Raw genomic sequence first — 16,389 nt, forward strand, 5'->3', positions numbered from 1 at the left:
AATGGACAGAAGAAAACCCAGCCCTCACTGCCAATCACCTCCATTCTCTGCCCCAACTGATATACTGTGAGACCTTCCCCTGCTGTAGCGATTGCCCACGTGGAGGAGGAAATGAGGCTGGGTTCACTTCTTTTTTTTTCTTCTCTGGTATCACTCGTTGACACTGGAAAGGAAGCAAAGGCAAAAAGGTTCAGTGAAAAAAAAACAGAAACCATTTGTTTACCATGATCTCAGACCACTATATTCACAAGACTACAGGGGGCAGTGTGAGAGGAGATGCCTAAGTCTTCTTCTTCTTCTTCCCAAACCACATTCTGTGGTTGGTTTTCACCCTTAACTGAGGTTCCCTACAGTGCTGTCACCCTCACTCCCAACAGCCAAAACGATTCTGTGGTATTTTATTTTCTGAAGCTCATATTTATATCCATACAGCAAGCTTTCTCTCATACCCTACTCCTGTCTCCCACAAGGACTCTCAAGACTCCCACTTGACCATCTCCCGCCTCCCCCTAAAACTGACCAAAGATAAGGCAGTAAAGGAGTCAGAGTCTGAAGGCTAAAGCCTCTAAAGGCTCAGAGTCTAGGAGGGATTAGGTCAGACCTTAAAGAAACTTGGTAATACAAATAGGTTGACTGAAGGGAAAACTACAGCCCATGTACACATCAAACCTTACTTCTCCAGGCCTTTTCTAGTTATGCTTCTTCCATAGATGTACTATGGCTATAGGTATGGCCAGAAATAAGTCTCCAGGTCAACTGTTTCCCTTATTTTACCTGGGAAGATATTCTCTAGCCACGTATCCTGTTATGCTCCAGTGTGCATTAAATTCTGCAAGTCCACAGCTGCCTCAGAGATCAAGCTAATTATCTCAGGAGCAAAGTGGATACTTAGGAACAACACCAGAAAAGAATGTGATGTCTTGTGGTTCCTCCTCCAACTCTAGGAGAAGTGACCTAGGATGTGACAAACGGTAACACCCAGAGCAGCTGCAAACATGTCCAGCAGCAGAGCAGGAAAGCCTGGGGACATAACTTTATTAAGTGATGCTTCCATCAGCTGAGAAGTCCTGAGCTAAAACCTTACCCAAGAGCCAAAGTGAACCCCAGGAACAGTACTTTCCTTGTCAAGAGACAAAATGTGCCTTCCTTTCAGTAGACATTTTGAAGATATGACTCTAATACTTTTCCAAATGGTAAGTAAGAGGACTAACTACCAAACATACAACTTAAGACCACTGATCCAGCCTCACCCCTCACATCTTTCCCATTAAAAGAGGAAACCTTGAGCCGGCGAGCCGCCTGCCGCAACTAAGACCTGGTGCAACCAAATAAATAATAAATTAAAAATAAATAAATAAATAAATAAAAATACACATTAAATTAAAAAAAAAAAAGGAAACCTTGGTCCAAAATTAAAACAAACAAAAAAACAACAAACAACCCCCCCCCGAAACCCCAAAGCTGTTGTCTTTCCATGAAGTTTCCTCCATATATGGAAGACCATTTAAACTTATTAAAAATTATGCTTTAAAACTTCCCATTTTGACTGTCTTTGAAAGTTTATTTGGGAGATTCCTCTCTAGGAAAAAACATTCAACATGAGTACACACATACGGAAGTATACACACACCTCATTTTCTTTCTTAAAGGATTTCTAACAAAAGTATCATCAGTTCCCCAGAATTGTTGTCATCAATCAGTATATGATTAGTTCCTTGATTCAAGGGGACATCTTCTATACCAAAACCATCTCATTCTTTTAAATATATATCCCCCATAGTTTTAATGTACATCAAATTATAAAATAAATGACCAGAAATCTTTATTGTAATTACATTATGTCAGTAAAAATAAAGTGAACCTTTCCACTAATTTATAGTGGGAGTTTAGATGATCTTGCTTTTGTCCTATTACTACACTTAGAGAAGAAAAGTGTGGTAGAGTTTTTCAGACCAGGAATAGATTAGAGAAAACACCTTTTAGATAAATATAAAATTATAAGTTACAGAAAACATATTCTAATTCTTTCACTGAGTAGGGAAAGAAAATGGAGAAAAGGGTAATAGTCAATATGAAAAGTAACAAAAAATATATTCATCAAAAAGAGCCAAAGTGCCAGTAAGAATTTTTGTCACAATCATTATAACATCAAATATACATTCTTGCAAACTACCTAAATGTCCTAAATATAGAAAACCCAGCAATAGTCACAACAGTTAACCAACCTAAGGGCTGAAAGTTGCAGGGGCTTATATCCCAACTGGGAAAGGAAAAAAGTCATGCAAACTTGCTGTTTCCCATTTTGTCTGGACAGGAAGACATTTGCTAAATTTATTTCCCCTTTGGGATAAAGTGTGAAGTGTGACACTACCCACTGAGGACACCAAGATCACCTACATTCACTTCCTTTTCCTTGTTAAAATGTAAGTAAATAGTAATATTTAAAAAAAAATACAAACTCTTCTCATCTTTGATCAGAAAGTGCAATTAACAAAATGAAACTCCCAGTTACACTGTCTGACAAGAAGAACAGTCACTGGACTCATCCCTGAAAAGCTGTTTCAGAAGCAACCCAAACCAGCCTCTCAGACCTATTCTAAGATTTTCCTCCAGTTTGTGCTTGGTTGGGTGTTATGCGTGAGCTCTCCTTTAGGGAGGATGGAGCAGGAAGAAGGGAAGGGACCTGGTGTAAAACAATGTAGCCCATTGTTCCCAGTCAGAAAACACAAATCCACTTTAACGTTGAGGTGCATTTATGCACTAATTTAACCGGAAGCCAGCAGCCAGAATTAGTCAGTTCTACCTACCCCATGCCCGACCGTGGACCACACTAGAGCAGTAATCCAAACTGACCAACCTAAACCTTCTGACACTCAATCTCAGGGGCTGAAAGACAGGTTTAACACTTTAAGGTCCATTTACAAAGCACACTTTCTTTATAAATACTTATAGTCCGTATATTTTCATTCTCTCCTCTGCTCCCTGACACCATCCTACACATCAGCTCCATCACTGCAAATTAAAAAATAATAATAATAACCATAATAAACAAAATAAAAATAAAAATCACTGGCCCCATTCTAGTACAATCTCCTCCAGCTGCAACCAGAGAGGAGTGGGAACCCAGATGAGGCCCCCAAATCACAGACATGAAAGGAAATCGTCATCACCATTGACATGGCCAAGTGGACTGGCCTGGTGTTCCAGTTTTGAACACAAAGAGTTCAAACCTGCGGGTGGGAAGGAAGAAGCAGGGAACGGGGGTGCCTGCAGCGTTGCTTCCTGTGAGCCAGGCCCTCGGCACGCTTTCCGAGACTTCTCATCCCACACCCCCGGCTCTTAGGTGCGGAATAACTAGCAGTTCACAGTGAGAGTTTCACCTCGGTTTTGCATCAAAACCTCAGGAGGACCCCAAGCAGAGGGTGGACCGCTCAGTGGGGACATGGGGAGGGGAGGGAAGACAACATTCAAAGTTACTGTGACTCAGAGAGGGTCAATAAAGTTTAACTGACCAGTTTATCTTCGTCTTATCAAGCTGGCTCTCCTTACTGAGGAGCTGGTGCTGGCTGGGCCCAAGCGTGGGCAGGGTCACACCTCAAAGCCACCACCTCTGGGACAGATTGGAGCAACCTACAAAAACAAGAAAAGGTGACATTAAGAGGGAGTCCAGACCAGACAAGATCCTGTCTCTGTATCATTTTCTCCACTTAAACCACTGGGAGTCACAAATTAAAGACAACAGCATTTCCCATCCCCTGCCTGCACTTATAAGCAAACTTCCAGCAACTAGGTCAATTCCACCCGAGCAAGAGCAACTGGAATCGAGTGTGACGTGGACGGAAGGAACCCCCAAAGCATGCCCCAACAACATCGAGGGCATCATCACGTGCAAATGGCCGAGACCAATGGCTCCAAGTGAAGCTTTGAGCATCGAATGGCATGCTGACAGAAGATGCTGATGGAGTGCCACTTTAAAAGGAAGAGAAGAAAAGACCACACTAAGTGCTATCAGAAACAGAAGGAGAAAAGAAAAGAGTTGAAAGTAAAACATATGGAACTAAACAGCCCCTTAAGTAAAGCAGTGACTATTATGCCTTTTCCTGAGTGATGGGGAAAATGTCCACAACAGTGCAAATAGGACCAAAGGTGTATCTTTTCCTTTCTGTAGGGAAGATACAGAAAACTCCTCAAATTACACATGCCCTTCAAGAGTTTGAGAAAGTCTGCTCTGGGGTGCCAGGGGCCTCAAACCCCCGACCTGGGAAAAAGCTGTGTCTGGTCCTCTGCAAACTTAGAGAGACCTACAACACAGCATTTCCTAGAACTACACATCCAGAGAAAATGCAAGAAATGTTTAAGAAAAACCTAGAAGAATTAAAGAACAAACACCTAGAAGAATTAAACAACAAACAAACAGAGATGAACAATACAATAACTGAAATGAAAACTGCACTAGAAGGAATCAACAGCAGAATAACTGAGGCAGAAAAACGGATAAGTGACCTGGAAGACAGAAGGCTGGAATTCACTGCCACGGAACACAATAAAGAAAAAAGAATGAAAAGAGATGAAAACATCCTAAGAGACCTCTGGGACAACATTAAACGCAACAACATTCGCATTATAGGGGTCCTGGAAGGAGAGGAGAGAAAGGACCTGAGAAAATATTTGAAGAGATTACAGTCGAAAACTTCCCTAACATGGGAAAGGAAATAGCCACCCAAGTCCAGGAAGCACAGAGAGTCCTAGGCAGGATAAACCCAAGGAGAAACATGCCGAGACACATAGTAACCAAATTGACATAAATTAAAGACAAAGAAAAATTACTGAAAGAAACAAGGGAAAAACGACAAATCACATACAAGGGAACTCCCGTAAGGTTAACAGCTGATTTCTCAGCAGAAACTCTACAAGCCAGAAGGGAATGGCACGATATATCTAAAGTAATGAAAGGGAAGAACCTACAACCAAGATTACTCTACCTGTCAAGGATCTCATTCAGATTCGATGGAGAAATCAAAAGCTTTACAGACAAGCAAAAGCTAAGAGAATTCAGCACCATCAAACCAGCTCTACAACAAATGCTAAACGGACTTCTCTAAGTGGGAAACACAAGAGAAGAAAAGGACCTACAAAAACAAACCCATGACAATTAAGAAAATGGTAATAGGAACATACATATCGATAATTACCTTAAATGTAAATGGATTAAATGCTCCAACCAAAAGACACAGGCTCGCTGAATGGAGACAAAAACAAGACCCATATATATGCTGTCTACAAGAGACCCACTTCAGACCTAGGGACACATTGAGACGAAAAGTGAGGAGATGGAAAAAGATATTCCATGCAAATGGAAATCAAAAGAAAGCTGGAGTAGCAATAACTCATATCAGATAAAATAGATTTTAAAATAAAGAATGTTACAAGAGACAAGGAAGGACACTACATAAAGATCAAGGGATCAATCCAGGAAGAAGATATAACAATTATTAATATATATGCACCCAACACAGGAGCACCTCAATACATAAGGCAACTGCTAACAGCTATAAAAGAGGAAATCAACAGTAACACAATACTAGTGGGGGACTCTAACACCTCACTTACACCAATGGACAGATCATCCAGACAGAAAATTAATAAGGAAACACAAGCTTTAAATGACAAAATAGACCAGATAGATTTAATTGATATTTATAGGACATTCCATCCCAAAACAGCAGATTACACTTTCTTCTCGAGTGCACAGGGAACATTCTCCAGGATAGATCACATCTTGGGTCACAAATCAAGCCTCAGTAAATTTAAGAACATTGAAATCATATCAAGCATCTTTTCCGCCTGCAATGCTATGAGATTAGAAATCAATTACAGGGAAAAAGACGTAAAAAACACAAACACATGGAGACTAAACAATACGTTACTAAATAACCAAGAGATCACTGAAGAAATCAAACAGGAAATCAAAAAATAGCTAGAGACAAATTACAATGAAAACATGGCAATCCCAAACCGATGGGATGCAGCAAAAGCAGTTCTAAGGGGGAAGTTTATAGCAATAAAAGCCTACCTCAAGAAACAAGAAAAATCTCAAATAAAGAATCGAACCTGACACCTAAATGAACTACAGAAAGAACAAACAAAACCCAAAGTTAGTAGAAGGAAAGAAATCATAAAGATCAGAGCAGAAATAAATGAAAAAGAAACAAAGAAAACAATAGCAAAGATCAATAAAACTAAAAGCTGGTTCTTTGAGAAGATAAACAAAATTGATAAACCTTTAGCCAAACTCATCAAGAAAAAGAGGGAGAGGACGCAAATTAATAAAATTAGAAATGAAAAAGGAGAAGTTACAACAGATACCGCAGAAATACAAAGCATCCTAAGAGACTACTACAAGCAACTCTATGCCAATAAAATGGACAACCTGGAAGAAATGGACAAATTCTTAGAAAGGTATAACCTTCCAAGGCTGAACCAGGAAGAAATAGAAAATATGAACAGACCAATCACAAATAATGAAATCGAAACTGTGATTAAAAATCTTCCAACAGGGCTTTCCTGGTGGCGCAGTGGTTAAGAATCTGCCTGCCAATGCAGGGGACATGGGTTCGAGCCCTGGTCTGAGAAGATCCCACATGGCGCGGAGCAACTAAGCCTGTGCGCCACAACTACTGAGCCTGTGATCTAGCGCCCACGAGCCACAACTACTGAAGCCCGTGCGCCTAGAGCCCATGCTCCGCAACAAGAGAAGCCACTGCAATGAGAAGGCCACGCACCCCAATGAAGAGTAGCCCCTGCTCACTGCAACTAGAGAAAGCCCGTGCACAGCAACAAAGACCCAACACAGCCAAAAATAAATCAAAAAAATAAATAAATTTATATTAAAAAAAATCTTCCAACAAATAAAAGTCCAGGACCAGATGGCTTCACCAGTGAATTCCATCAAACATTTAAAGAAGAGCTAACACCCATCCTTCTCAAACTCTTCCAAAAAATTGCGGAGGAAGGAACACTCCCAAACTCATTCTATGAGGCCACCATCACCCTGATACCAAAACCAGACAAAGATACTACAAAAAAAGAAAATTACAGACCAATATCACTGATGAATATAGATGCAAAAATCCTCAACAAAATACTAGCAAACAGAATCCAACAACACATTAAAAGGATCATACACCATGATCAAGTGGGATTTATCCCAGGGATGCAAGGATTCTTCAATATACGCAAATCAATCAATGTGATACACCATAGTAACAAATTGAAGAAGAAAAACCATATGATGATCTCAATAGATGCAGAAAAAGCTTTTGACAAAATTCAACACCCATTTATGATAAAAACACTCCAGTAAGTGGGCATAGAGGAAACCTACCTCAACATAATAAAGGCCATATATGACAAACCCACAGCAAACATCATTCTCAATGGTGAAAAACTGAAAACATTTCCTCTAACATCAGGAACAAGACAAGGATGTCCACTCTCACCACTATTATTCAACATAGTTTTGGAATTCCTAGCCACAGCAATCAGAGAAGAAAAAGAAATAAAAGGAATCCAAATTGGAAAAGAAGTAAAACTGTCACTGTTTGCAGATGACATGATACTATACATAGAGAATCCCAAAGATTCCACCAGAAAACTACTGGAGCTAATCAATGAATTTGGTGAAGTTGCAGGATACAAAATTAATGCTCAGAAATCTCCTGCATTCCTATACACTAACAACGGAAGATCAGAAAAAGAAATTAAGGAAAGAATCCCATTCACCACTGCAACAAAAAGAATAAAATACCTAGGAATAAACCTACCTAAGGAGGTAAAAGACCTGTACTCAGAAAACTATAGGACACTGATGAAAGAAATCAAAGGTGACACAAACAGATGGAGAGATATACCATGTTCTTGAATTGGAAGAATCAATATTGTGAAGGTGACTATACTACCCAAAGCAATCTACAGATTCAATGCAGTCCCTATCAAATTACCAGTGGCATTTTTTACAGAACCAGAACAAAAAATCTTAAAGTTTGTATGGAGACACAAAAGACCCCGAATAGCCAAAGCAGTCTTGAGGGAAAAAAACGGAGCTGGAGGAATTAGACTCCCTGACTTCAGACTATACTACAAAGCTACAGTAATCAAGACAATACGATACTGGCACAAAAACAGAAATATAGATCAATGGAACAGGCTAGAAAGCCCAGAGATAAACCCACGCACCTATGGTCAACTAATCTATGACAAAGGAGGCAAGGATATACAATGGAGAAAAGACAGTCTCTTCAATAAGTGGTGCTGGGAAAACTGGACAGCTACATGTAAAAGAATGAAATTAGAACACTCCCTAACACCATACACAAAAATAAACTCAAAATGGATTAAAGACGTAAATGTAGGACCAGACACTATAAAACTCTTAGAGGAAAACACAGGAAGAACACTCTTTGACATAAATCACAGCAAGATCTTTTTTGATCCACCTCCCAGAGTAATGAAAATAAAAACAAAAATAAACAAATGGGACCTAATGAAACTTAAAAGCTTTTGCAAAGCAAAGGGAACTACAAACAAGACGAAAAGACAACCCTCAGAATGGGAGAAAATATTTGCAAACAAATCAACGGACAAAGGATTAATCTCCAAAATACATAAACAGCTCATGCAGCTCAATATTAAAGAAACAAACAACCCAATCAAAAAATGGGCAGAAGACCTAAACAGACATTTCTCCAAAGAAGACATACAGATGGCCAAGAAGCACATGAAAAGCACTGCAACATCCCTGATTATTAGAGAAATGCAAGTCAAAACTACAAGGAGGTATCACCTCACACCAGTGAGAATGGGCATCATAAGAAAATCTACAAACAACAAATGCTGGAGAGGGTGTGGAGAAAAGGGAACCCTCTTGCACTGTTGGTGGGAATGTAAATTGATACAGCCACTATGGAGAACAGTATGGAGGTTCCTTTAAAAACTAAAAATAGAACTACCACACGACCCAGCAATCCCACTACTGGGCATATACCCTGAGAAAACCATAATTCAAAAAGAGTCATGTACCACAATGTTCATTGCAGCTCTATTTACAATAGCCAGGACATGGAAGCAACCTAAGTGTCCATCGACAGATAAATGGATAAAGAAGATGTGGCACATATACACAATGGAATATTACTCAGCCATAAAAAGAAACGAAATTGAGTTATTTGTAGTGAGGTGGATGGACCTGGAGTCTGTCATACAGAGTGAAGTAAGTCAGAAAGAAAAAAACATATACTGTACGCTAACACATATATATGGAATCTAAAGAAGAAGAAAAAAAAAAGGTTCTGAAGAACCTAGGGGCAGGACAGGAATAAAGATGCAGGCGTAGAGAATGGACTTGAGGACACGGGGAGGGGGAAGGGAAAGCTGGGATGAAGTGAGAGAGTGGCATGGACATATATACACTACCAAATGTAAAATAGATAGCTAGTGGGAAGCAGCCGCATAGCACAGGGAGATCAGCTCAGTGCTTTGTGTCCACCTAGAGGGGTGGGATAGGGAGGGTGGGAGGGAGGGCGACGTAAGAGGGAAGAAATATGGGGATACATGTATATGTATAGCTGATTCACTTTGTTATAAAGCAGAAACTAACACACCATTGTAAAGCAATTATACTCCAATAAAGTTGTTAAAAAAAAAAAAAAAGACACATGCACCCCAATGTTCATTGCAGCACTATTTACAATAGCCAGGTCATGGAAGCAACCTAAATGCCCATCGACAGACGAATGGATAAAGAAGATGTGGTACAGGGGCTTCCCTGGTGGCTCAGCGGTTAAGAATCCGCCTGCCAATGCAGGGGACACGGGTTCGAGCCCTGGTCCGGGAAGATCCCACATGCTGCGGAGCAACTAAGCCCATGTGCCACAACTACTGAAGCCCGCACTCCTAGAGCCCGTGCTACACAACAAGAGAAGCCACCGCAGTGAGAATCCCGCTCACCGCAATGAAGAGTGGCCCCCGCTCGTCGCAACTAGAGAAAGCCTGCGCAGAGCAACGAAGACCCAATGCAGCCAAAAATAAATAAATAAAATAAATAAATAAATTTAAAAAAAAAAAAAAAAAAAAGAAGATGTGGTACATATATACAATGGAATATTACTCAGCCATAAAAAGGAATGAAATTAGGTCATTTGTAGAGACGTGGATGGATCTAGAGACTGTCATACAGAGTGAAGTTAAGTCAGAAAGAGAAAAACAAATATCGTATATTAACGCGTATATGTGGAACCTAGAAAAATGGTACAGATGAACCGGTTTGCATGGCAGAAATAGAGACACAGATGTAGAGAACAAACGTATGGACACAAAGGGGGGAAAGTGGCGAGGGGGAGGGGTGGTGGTGGTGGTGGGATGAGTTTGGAGATTGGGATTGACATATATACACTAATATGCATCAAACAGATAACTAATAAGAACCTGCTATATAAAAAAATAAAATAAAATTCAAAAATTCAGAACTACACCTCCAGCCCATTCTGTCTCTGAAACAGCCTCCGAAGAGTGCAAAACTGGAGAGAGTAAAGAAGTAAAGTGACTGCCACACGGACAAAAGTTTGTCCCTTTTGGAGTGTGTGCAGAAAAGCTGCCCGCTACGTCCCGTGCCCGGTCACCATCCTGAATCTTACTCTGTCCACACAGGTACTGAGCACCTAAGGCGTGCAGGCTCCTCTGGGGCCGGGTCTGCTGGCTCTGAGAAAGCTGCACCAGCCCTTCCTGTCCGAAGCAGCTCCTCAGTGATTTCTGACACCACAGCAGCTTCTCTCTCTTCACACCTCACTGCTTCAGTTCTCCTTCCTTTCTTTGTGTCTTTCTCTTTTGAAAAGTTCTTTGGATTTTGAACAAAGTATCAAGAAGCAAGAAATAACTCACAGGGACAGCCCCAGAAAGGCCAGAGACACCACCACCACCACCCCGCCCCCGCCTTTAACTTGGAGGAACCCTTATTACTACCCCAGCAATTCCCGATGTTTCTTGTAGGCAAGACCCTCCTTGAGGATCTGATGAAAATTATGGACCCTCCCACAGATAAAAGGACATACTCTACACCCAACATTTTCCTTCAGTATCAAGGGGGTCAGGGGCCCCAGAAACTCATCCGGGATAAGTAGGATAAGAATCCCGGTTTTACTTGATATATAACCCACCTTCCTTGAAACTGTGAATCAAGACCATTTTACTAAAATTCCCAGGAGGTTTCAGAAACGCACAAAGAAAACATCCTTTCAGATCATCCCCACCCATCTAAATTTAAAGATGCCTAAGGTGAAATTGTACACTGTTTAAATAAAAAAAGCAAGCAAAGTTTCCTTATGTTGTTATTCATTTTTATATTAATGGCAAATATTAAGAAGAAAGTCCAGAGAAGAATAGCTCCATGGTTTTTTCCTAGAAACTGCCAAGATTTACAAATAAGCAAAGTGAACTATAGTCCTATACATAATGAATAAAAACACAATCAGAGAGACAAGTCTCTGGAATTAAGATTTTCCAGAATATAACTAAGACTCTCATTAAAATATGGACCCACTCCCTCCCCTCACTTAAAAAAGATACTTTAAAAAGTCCAGGGGCTTCCCTGGTGGCGCAGTGGTTGAGAATCCGCCTGCCAATGCAGGGGACACGGGTTCGAGCCCTGGTCTGGGAAGATCCCACATGCCGCGGAGCAACTGGGCCCGTGAGCCACAACTACTGAGCCTGCGCGTCTGGAGCCTGTGCTCCGCAACAAGAGAGACCGTGACGGTGAGAGGCCCGCGCACCGCGATGAAGAGTGGCCCCCGCTTGCCGCAACTAGAGAAAGCCCTCGCACAGAAACGAAGACCCGACACAGCCATAAATAAATTAAAAAAAAAAAAAGTCCACCAAGTAACCTCCTCAATCCACAAGGGGAACCAGGGAGAGGAGAGGGCCAACCTGACAGACTTGACCCTGAAACCTCCATCCTGTGATCTTGGATGTAAATGATCTGAATATCAAGAACGTCTTGCGATTAAGCTGAGTAACAAGAGTCACTACCCCGTTTGCTTTGGGTTCCACCAGTCCTGAGGGATTCACACAACTCAGAGAGTGGAAACGTACAGGACAGTTCTTGGAAGTAAATTCAAGATACCCCTTAGCTCTATCACCACCACCTCAAAAAAAGAGAAAAGAGAAGAGAAGAGAAGAGAAAAGGGAAAAGGACCCATGAGGAGAGGCTGTACCCTGGAGACAGAACCTCCAGGAAGCTGGAGCGGGGTGGGGGGGGCGGGTGGGTCCCAGGCTCCTGAGGGAGGCTACTGCATTTCTGGATTTTCATCCCCACACAGGCTTTGCCCAGATCTGATGGAAGCAGGATGGCCTGAAGAGGGCAGAGGTCCCTCTGTGAGGATGATGGGGAGGGCAGGCCAGCCCCAGCCCCAGAGGAGATAAGGGACAATGCTATGCGAAGCCAGAAAGAAAAGATTAAGGATCCTGTCTCCAGGTCAGTGAGATAGCAAAGAAGAGATGAAAGATAAAAGGGAAGATGGTCTAGAAACAAAGCTTCCCAGCTTGTGAAAACCCGCAGGGTTCTTGAAGTGACATCTAACATCTGTCCTAAGGCCCCCAGGAAAAAGCCTGGATGTCCAGGATGACAGGCGGAGCCCACAAACCAGCCGGCGGGGGGCGGGGGCGGGGGCTTTACAACCCCGACCCGGGGCAGAGGCGGTGCGGGCCTACACAGACGCCCACACATACTTGGGATGGTTGATCCCCTGACTGGAACAGCCGGTTCGGGCCAACCCAGGACCGGCTAACAGAGTGCGAGTTTAGAGGAGTTCAGACACTAAACTGTTCTGGGCTACTCGGGGGCTTCACAAGCAGCAAGGACATCTCTTAGGATGGGCTGACTGATGCAGCAAGTCTTGGCTAGGCTGGGGATGAAACCCCAGCAGACCAGTGTGCACCATGCCTGCAGAGCTCGGGGCAAAACCGTCTCCTCTAACCAGGACGGCCTCGCGTGTGCTCTGAAGGCTGACAGCTGTGACGACGGCTCTGAGTTCCAGGAAGTTGATGTGTTTCTTGGCTGAGAGTTCAGTCTATGCCTTGGGTAGGGCGGCAACCCATGCACGGCCCCTTCCCCCTCGCTGGCACGGGCTTTGCTCAAAGGGAGCCTTGGAGTGTCACGTAGAGCATTCGAGCGGTACAGCAGGGCACCGTGAGCTGCTCCGGCCAGGCCTGGATCCTACCCACAGGGGGAGCGCGGATGCACCCCTCGGCACCGGCCACGTGCAAGAGAGCAGAGCCGGGAGGTGCGGGGAGGGCGGCAACCCTGGGTCCCACGGCCGTGTGTGTGGCCCCCGGGTGCTCTTCTGGGCTCTGCCTCCACAACATGCCCCCTCTGGACGGAGGACTTGCTGACCCACGTTCACAGTGCTCCGTGCTCTGGCCTCAGTTTTCCTCTGGCCTTCTTGCCCACCGGCCCTCACACTCTCTGTTCAGTTTCTTCCCCCAGAACATACACCTGCACCCCTCCCCTGATCCCATCCCTCAGGGGCCACTGTTCACATGAAGCCTCCCAGATTCCCACCAGTCGAAGGCTCTCTGTTCCAAACTCTACCTCTGCAACACTCACACTGAAAGACTAGAATGAAGACTAATGATGAGAGCGGCTAACACTTTCTGAACACCGTCTGCCACAAGCTAAGTGCATCATCTTACTCGATCCCTGTAACCACCACCCTGTGAGGGTTAGTCCCACTGCAGAGCCCCCAAGACCACGGTGGGAGAGCAAAGCGAATCCAGATCCTAAACTCTGTTCCGTTTCTGTTGGACATTTCCAACTCCTAGCGCAGGGCTTGAGGGAACAGACGCGCTCCCTCTGTCACATTCTCGGACTTCTAACGATGGTCTTCTCTGAGTCACCTCTGCCCCTCCAGCGCGCGGCTTGCCATTTCCGCCTGTTTCTAGGCAGGAAGAAGGTGCTCTCTGCTCCCACCTTCACCTCTGGCAGGAGTAGGACTGGACTCCCACCCCAGACTAACAAGTTCACTGCACGGAGTCTGCGTCCACGCACGGCCCCTGCTGTGAAAAGGGATGGGGGTCCACGTTGTACCCCCTGCGGTTCTCCAAGCAGGCAACTGGAAGGAAGCCGCCAGGCTCCTGAAATCCCAAACATCCCAACCCTGTCGGCGAGGCTGGATCCCACTGACCCACTGACGGGAAGCTCGAGCTCAGAAGTGACCTGAGTCCTCCAGGGCCTTCCGCTTCCACACGAATCGATCGCAGACCCGGAGTCCACGCTCTGGGGTCCTCTCCTGGGGTGTGGAGGAGACGCGTGTGTAGCAAGTACTGGGGGGCAGGAGATGGGGAGCACAGATGGTGGAGAGTGAGTCGCAGAACTGCACAGATCAAATTAAGCAAACACCATGCGAAGGTTGGAGTCTTGCCTACAAGAAACGGGGGACAAAAAGGTCTCCGTGCCGGGGAGCCCCACAGGGCCCTGCTCAGCATCAGAAGGAAACCTTACAGTCTCATCTACTCAGTGAGAGGTTAACTACTACTGACCCTCGCTCCAGCACGGCCACCCCCGAGTCGTCCCGTCCAGCGGCATCACAGACCTTGCTTTAGAAATGCAGTCTCAGTAAATGTGAGTCAGTCATGACGCTGTACACCTTAAACCAACACAGTGCTGTACGTCAATTATACCTCGATTAAACTGAGAGAAAGAAGAAATGCAGGTTCTCGGGCGCCACCCAGAACTGCTGCATCAGAAACTCCCCTGGGGGCGGGCCCTGGAGTCTGCTTGTTGGCTCTCAGGGGATTAGATCCAGCTTCGAGGACCAGTGCTTTACACAGAATTCTGGAAGAAGGGTGACACAAAACCAAGGATCTCCCTGAAAAACGTTCCTTCTATGAGGATTTGGAAGAAGCCGCTGGCTTATCATACTCCCAGGAGCAAAAATCAAGGCACTGGAGCAGAGACTCAGACCCCAGTTCTAACTTTAGCTTTATTTACCACAAAGAAATTAAAAAAAAAAAATTAAAACAATAAGGGCGGAGGGAGAGGGATAAATCTATGTGGGGCTATTTTAGCTTCCTCAGGAGTGGGCACGTGTGGGACATGAGCTTCAGACAGGGCAGAGACAGCCTGCAGTGCACAGAAAGCAGAAGCACTCAGCCTGGGCCCCCCAGCTGCCCCCCAGGCAGCTCTGGATCCTCAAAGCCCCCTCTCCAGCATTCACCAAACCTGTGTCACTCACAGAAAAGCTCCTTCCAGGGTGCTGAGGGATGGTCTCCAAAGCTGAGGCCTTCAGCCGGGATCTCCGGCGGCCCTGGACACCCTCACGGTCCCCCCAGGTCCCTCCCCTTCTCTGCTGCTCCTGGCAGTAAATGCGCTGCAGGGGTGGGAAGGCAACCCCAGAGCTCCCCCAGCCTCAGAACTAGCTCACCGGTCTACTGCGCGGTTTCTCTCTTAATGCGACCCACGGTGGAGGGAGAAAAATGGAACGGAGACTGTTCCTACAGCCTAGAGCGGCTGCCCCTTCCTGCTCAGGCTTCAGGGGCCCCAGCGGGTACCAGGAATAACACAGGCTGCTGACGCTACCTTTCAAAAGGAACGTCCAGTGTCTTCACGTAAAGGAACACTCTAACATTCAGTAAAGTGTGTGGGGAAGGGGTGCCTTAAGGGAGAGGGACAGTCTCTCTTTTAAAAATAAAAAACCACTTGGACATTTTAATTGCTCCATTACCTACAACCTCAGCAGGGAGGCGAGTGCCGACCGGGAAGACAGGGTTCTTGCTCACCAGGCCTATCTATGTGAGTCAGGGCAAATTCACTACTTAAAATAGGAACTGCTGGAAAGGTGGGGAGGTCTCCTGGTACACGCTGGACGAAACCGTCCTGCGGCCCTCACTCTCCTTCCTGCATCCCTCTGCGAGGGCTCTTGGCTTCTCTGGAGGGAGGAAACGGGGCCAGGTCCCAATTACATGCTTTCCTGGGAAGAGCTGACTCCACCCCGCAGCTCTGCCCCCCACCCCTACCCCGCCCCACCGGGATCTCATCTCACTGCTGCCAGACCTGGAGCCACGGCTTCTGCAGCTGCCGCCCGGCAACCATTTGTTCTCAGTGGCCTCTCTTCAGGGAGGGGCCTGGCGGCCCATGGGCGCAGCCCTGTCCCTCTCCCCAGGTGAGCCAATCTCTTCCCGGCCACCAGGATCTGGTATTTCATCACCTTCTTGCCCAACTTGGCAGAAGCCTGTATGGTTCTCTACTCTGCAAGGAAGCTGGTGAGAAAGGGGGTGCGGGAGCCCTCAGGCTGAGCAGAGGGGCAGAGGACCCAGGGCACCCTCACCTGCCCCCAGGGCAGG

At 45.1% G+C, this 16,389-nt stretch overlaps 1 protein-coding gene across 25 annotated transcripts in view; it reads right to left on the minus strand.

Annotated features, from left to right (window-relative positions):
* Positions 1-16,389, minus strand: part of RREB1 (ras responsive element binding protein 1) — a 170,535-nt gene that overhangs the window by 60,238 nt on the left and 93,908 nt on the right. For 24 of the 25 annotated variants that reach the window (XM_082347692.1, XM_082347689.1, XM_082347704.1 and 21 more), the window contains 2 exons: positions 3,513-3,630; positions 39-163 (listed from right to left, as the gene is read on the minus strand). Coding sequence is in view for 1 of the 25 variants with exons in the window: in XM_082347697.1 (XP_082203823.1) it covers positions 39-44 (6 nt within the window). In the remaining 24 variants the exon portion in view is untranslated. Of the gene's footprint in view, positions 1-38; positions 164-3,512; positions 3,631-15,281; positions 15,734-16,389 lie in introns of those variants that run through there. The other variant, XM_082347695.1, reaches the window with a different exon arrangement.

Source organism: Balaenoptera borealis (genome assembly GCF_965194805.1).
Source record: "Balaenoptera borealis genome assembly, chromosome: 12".
Classification (NCBI taxonomy): domain Eukaryota; kingdom Metazoa; phylum Chordata; class Mammalia; order Artiodactyla; family Balaenopteridae; genus Balaenoptera; species Balaenoptera borealis.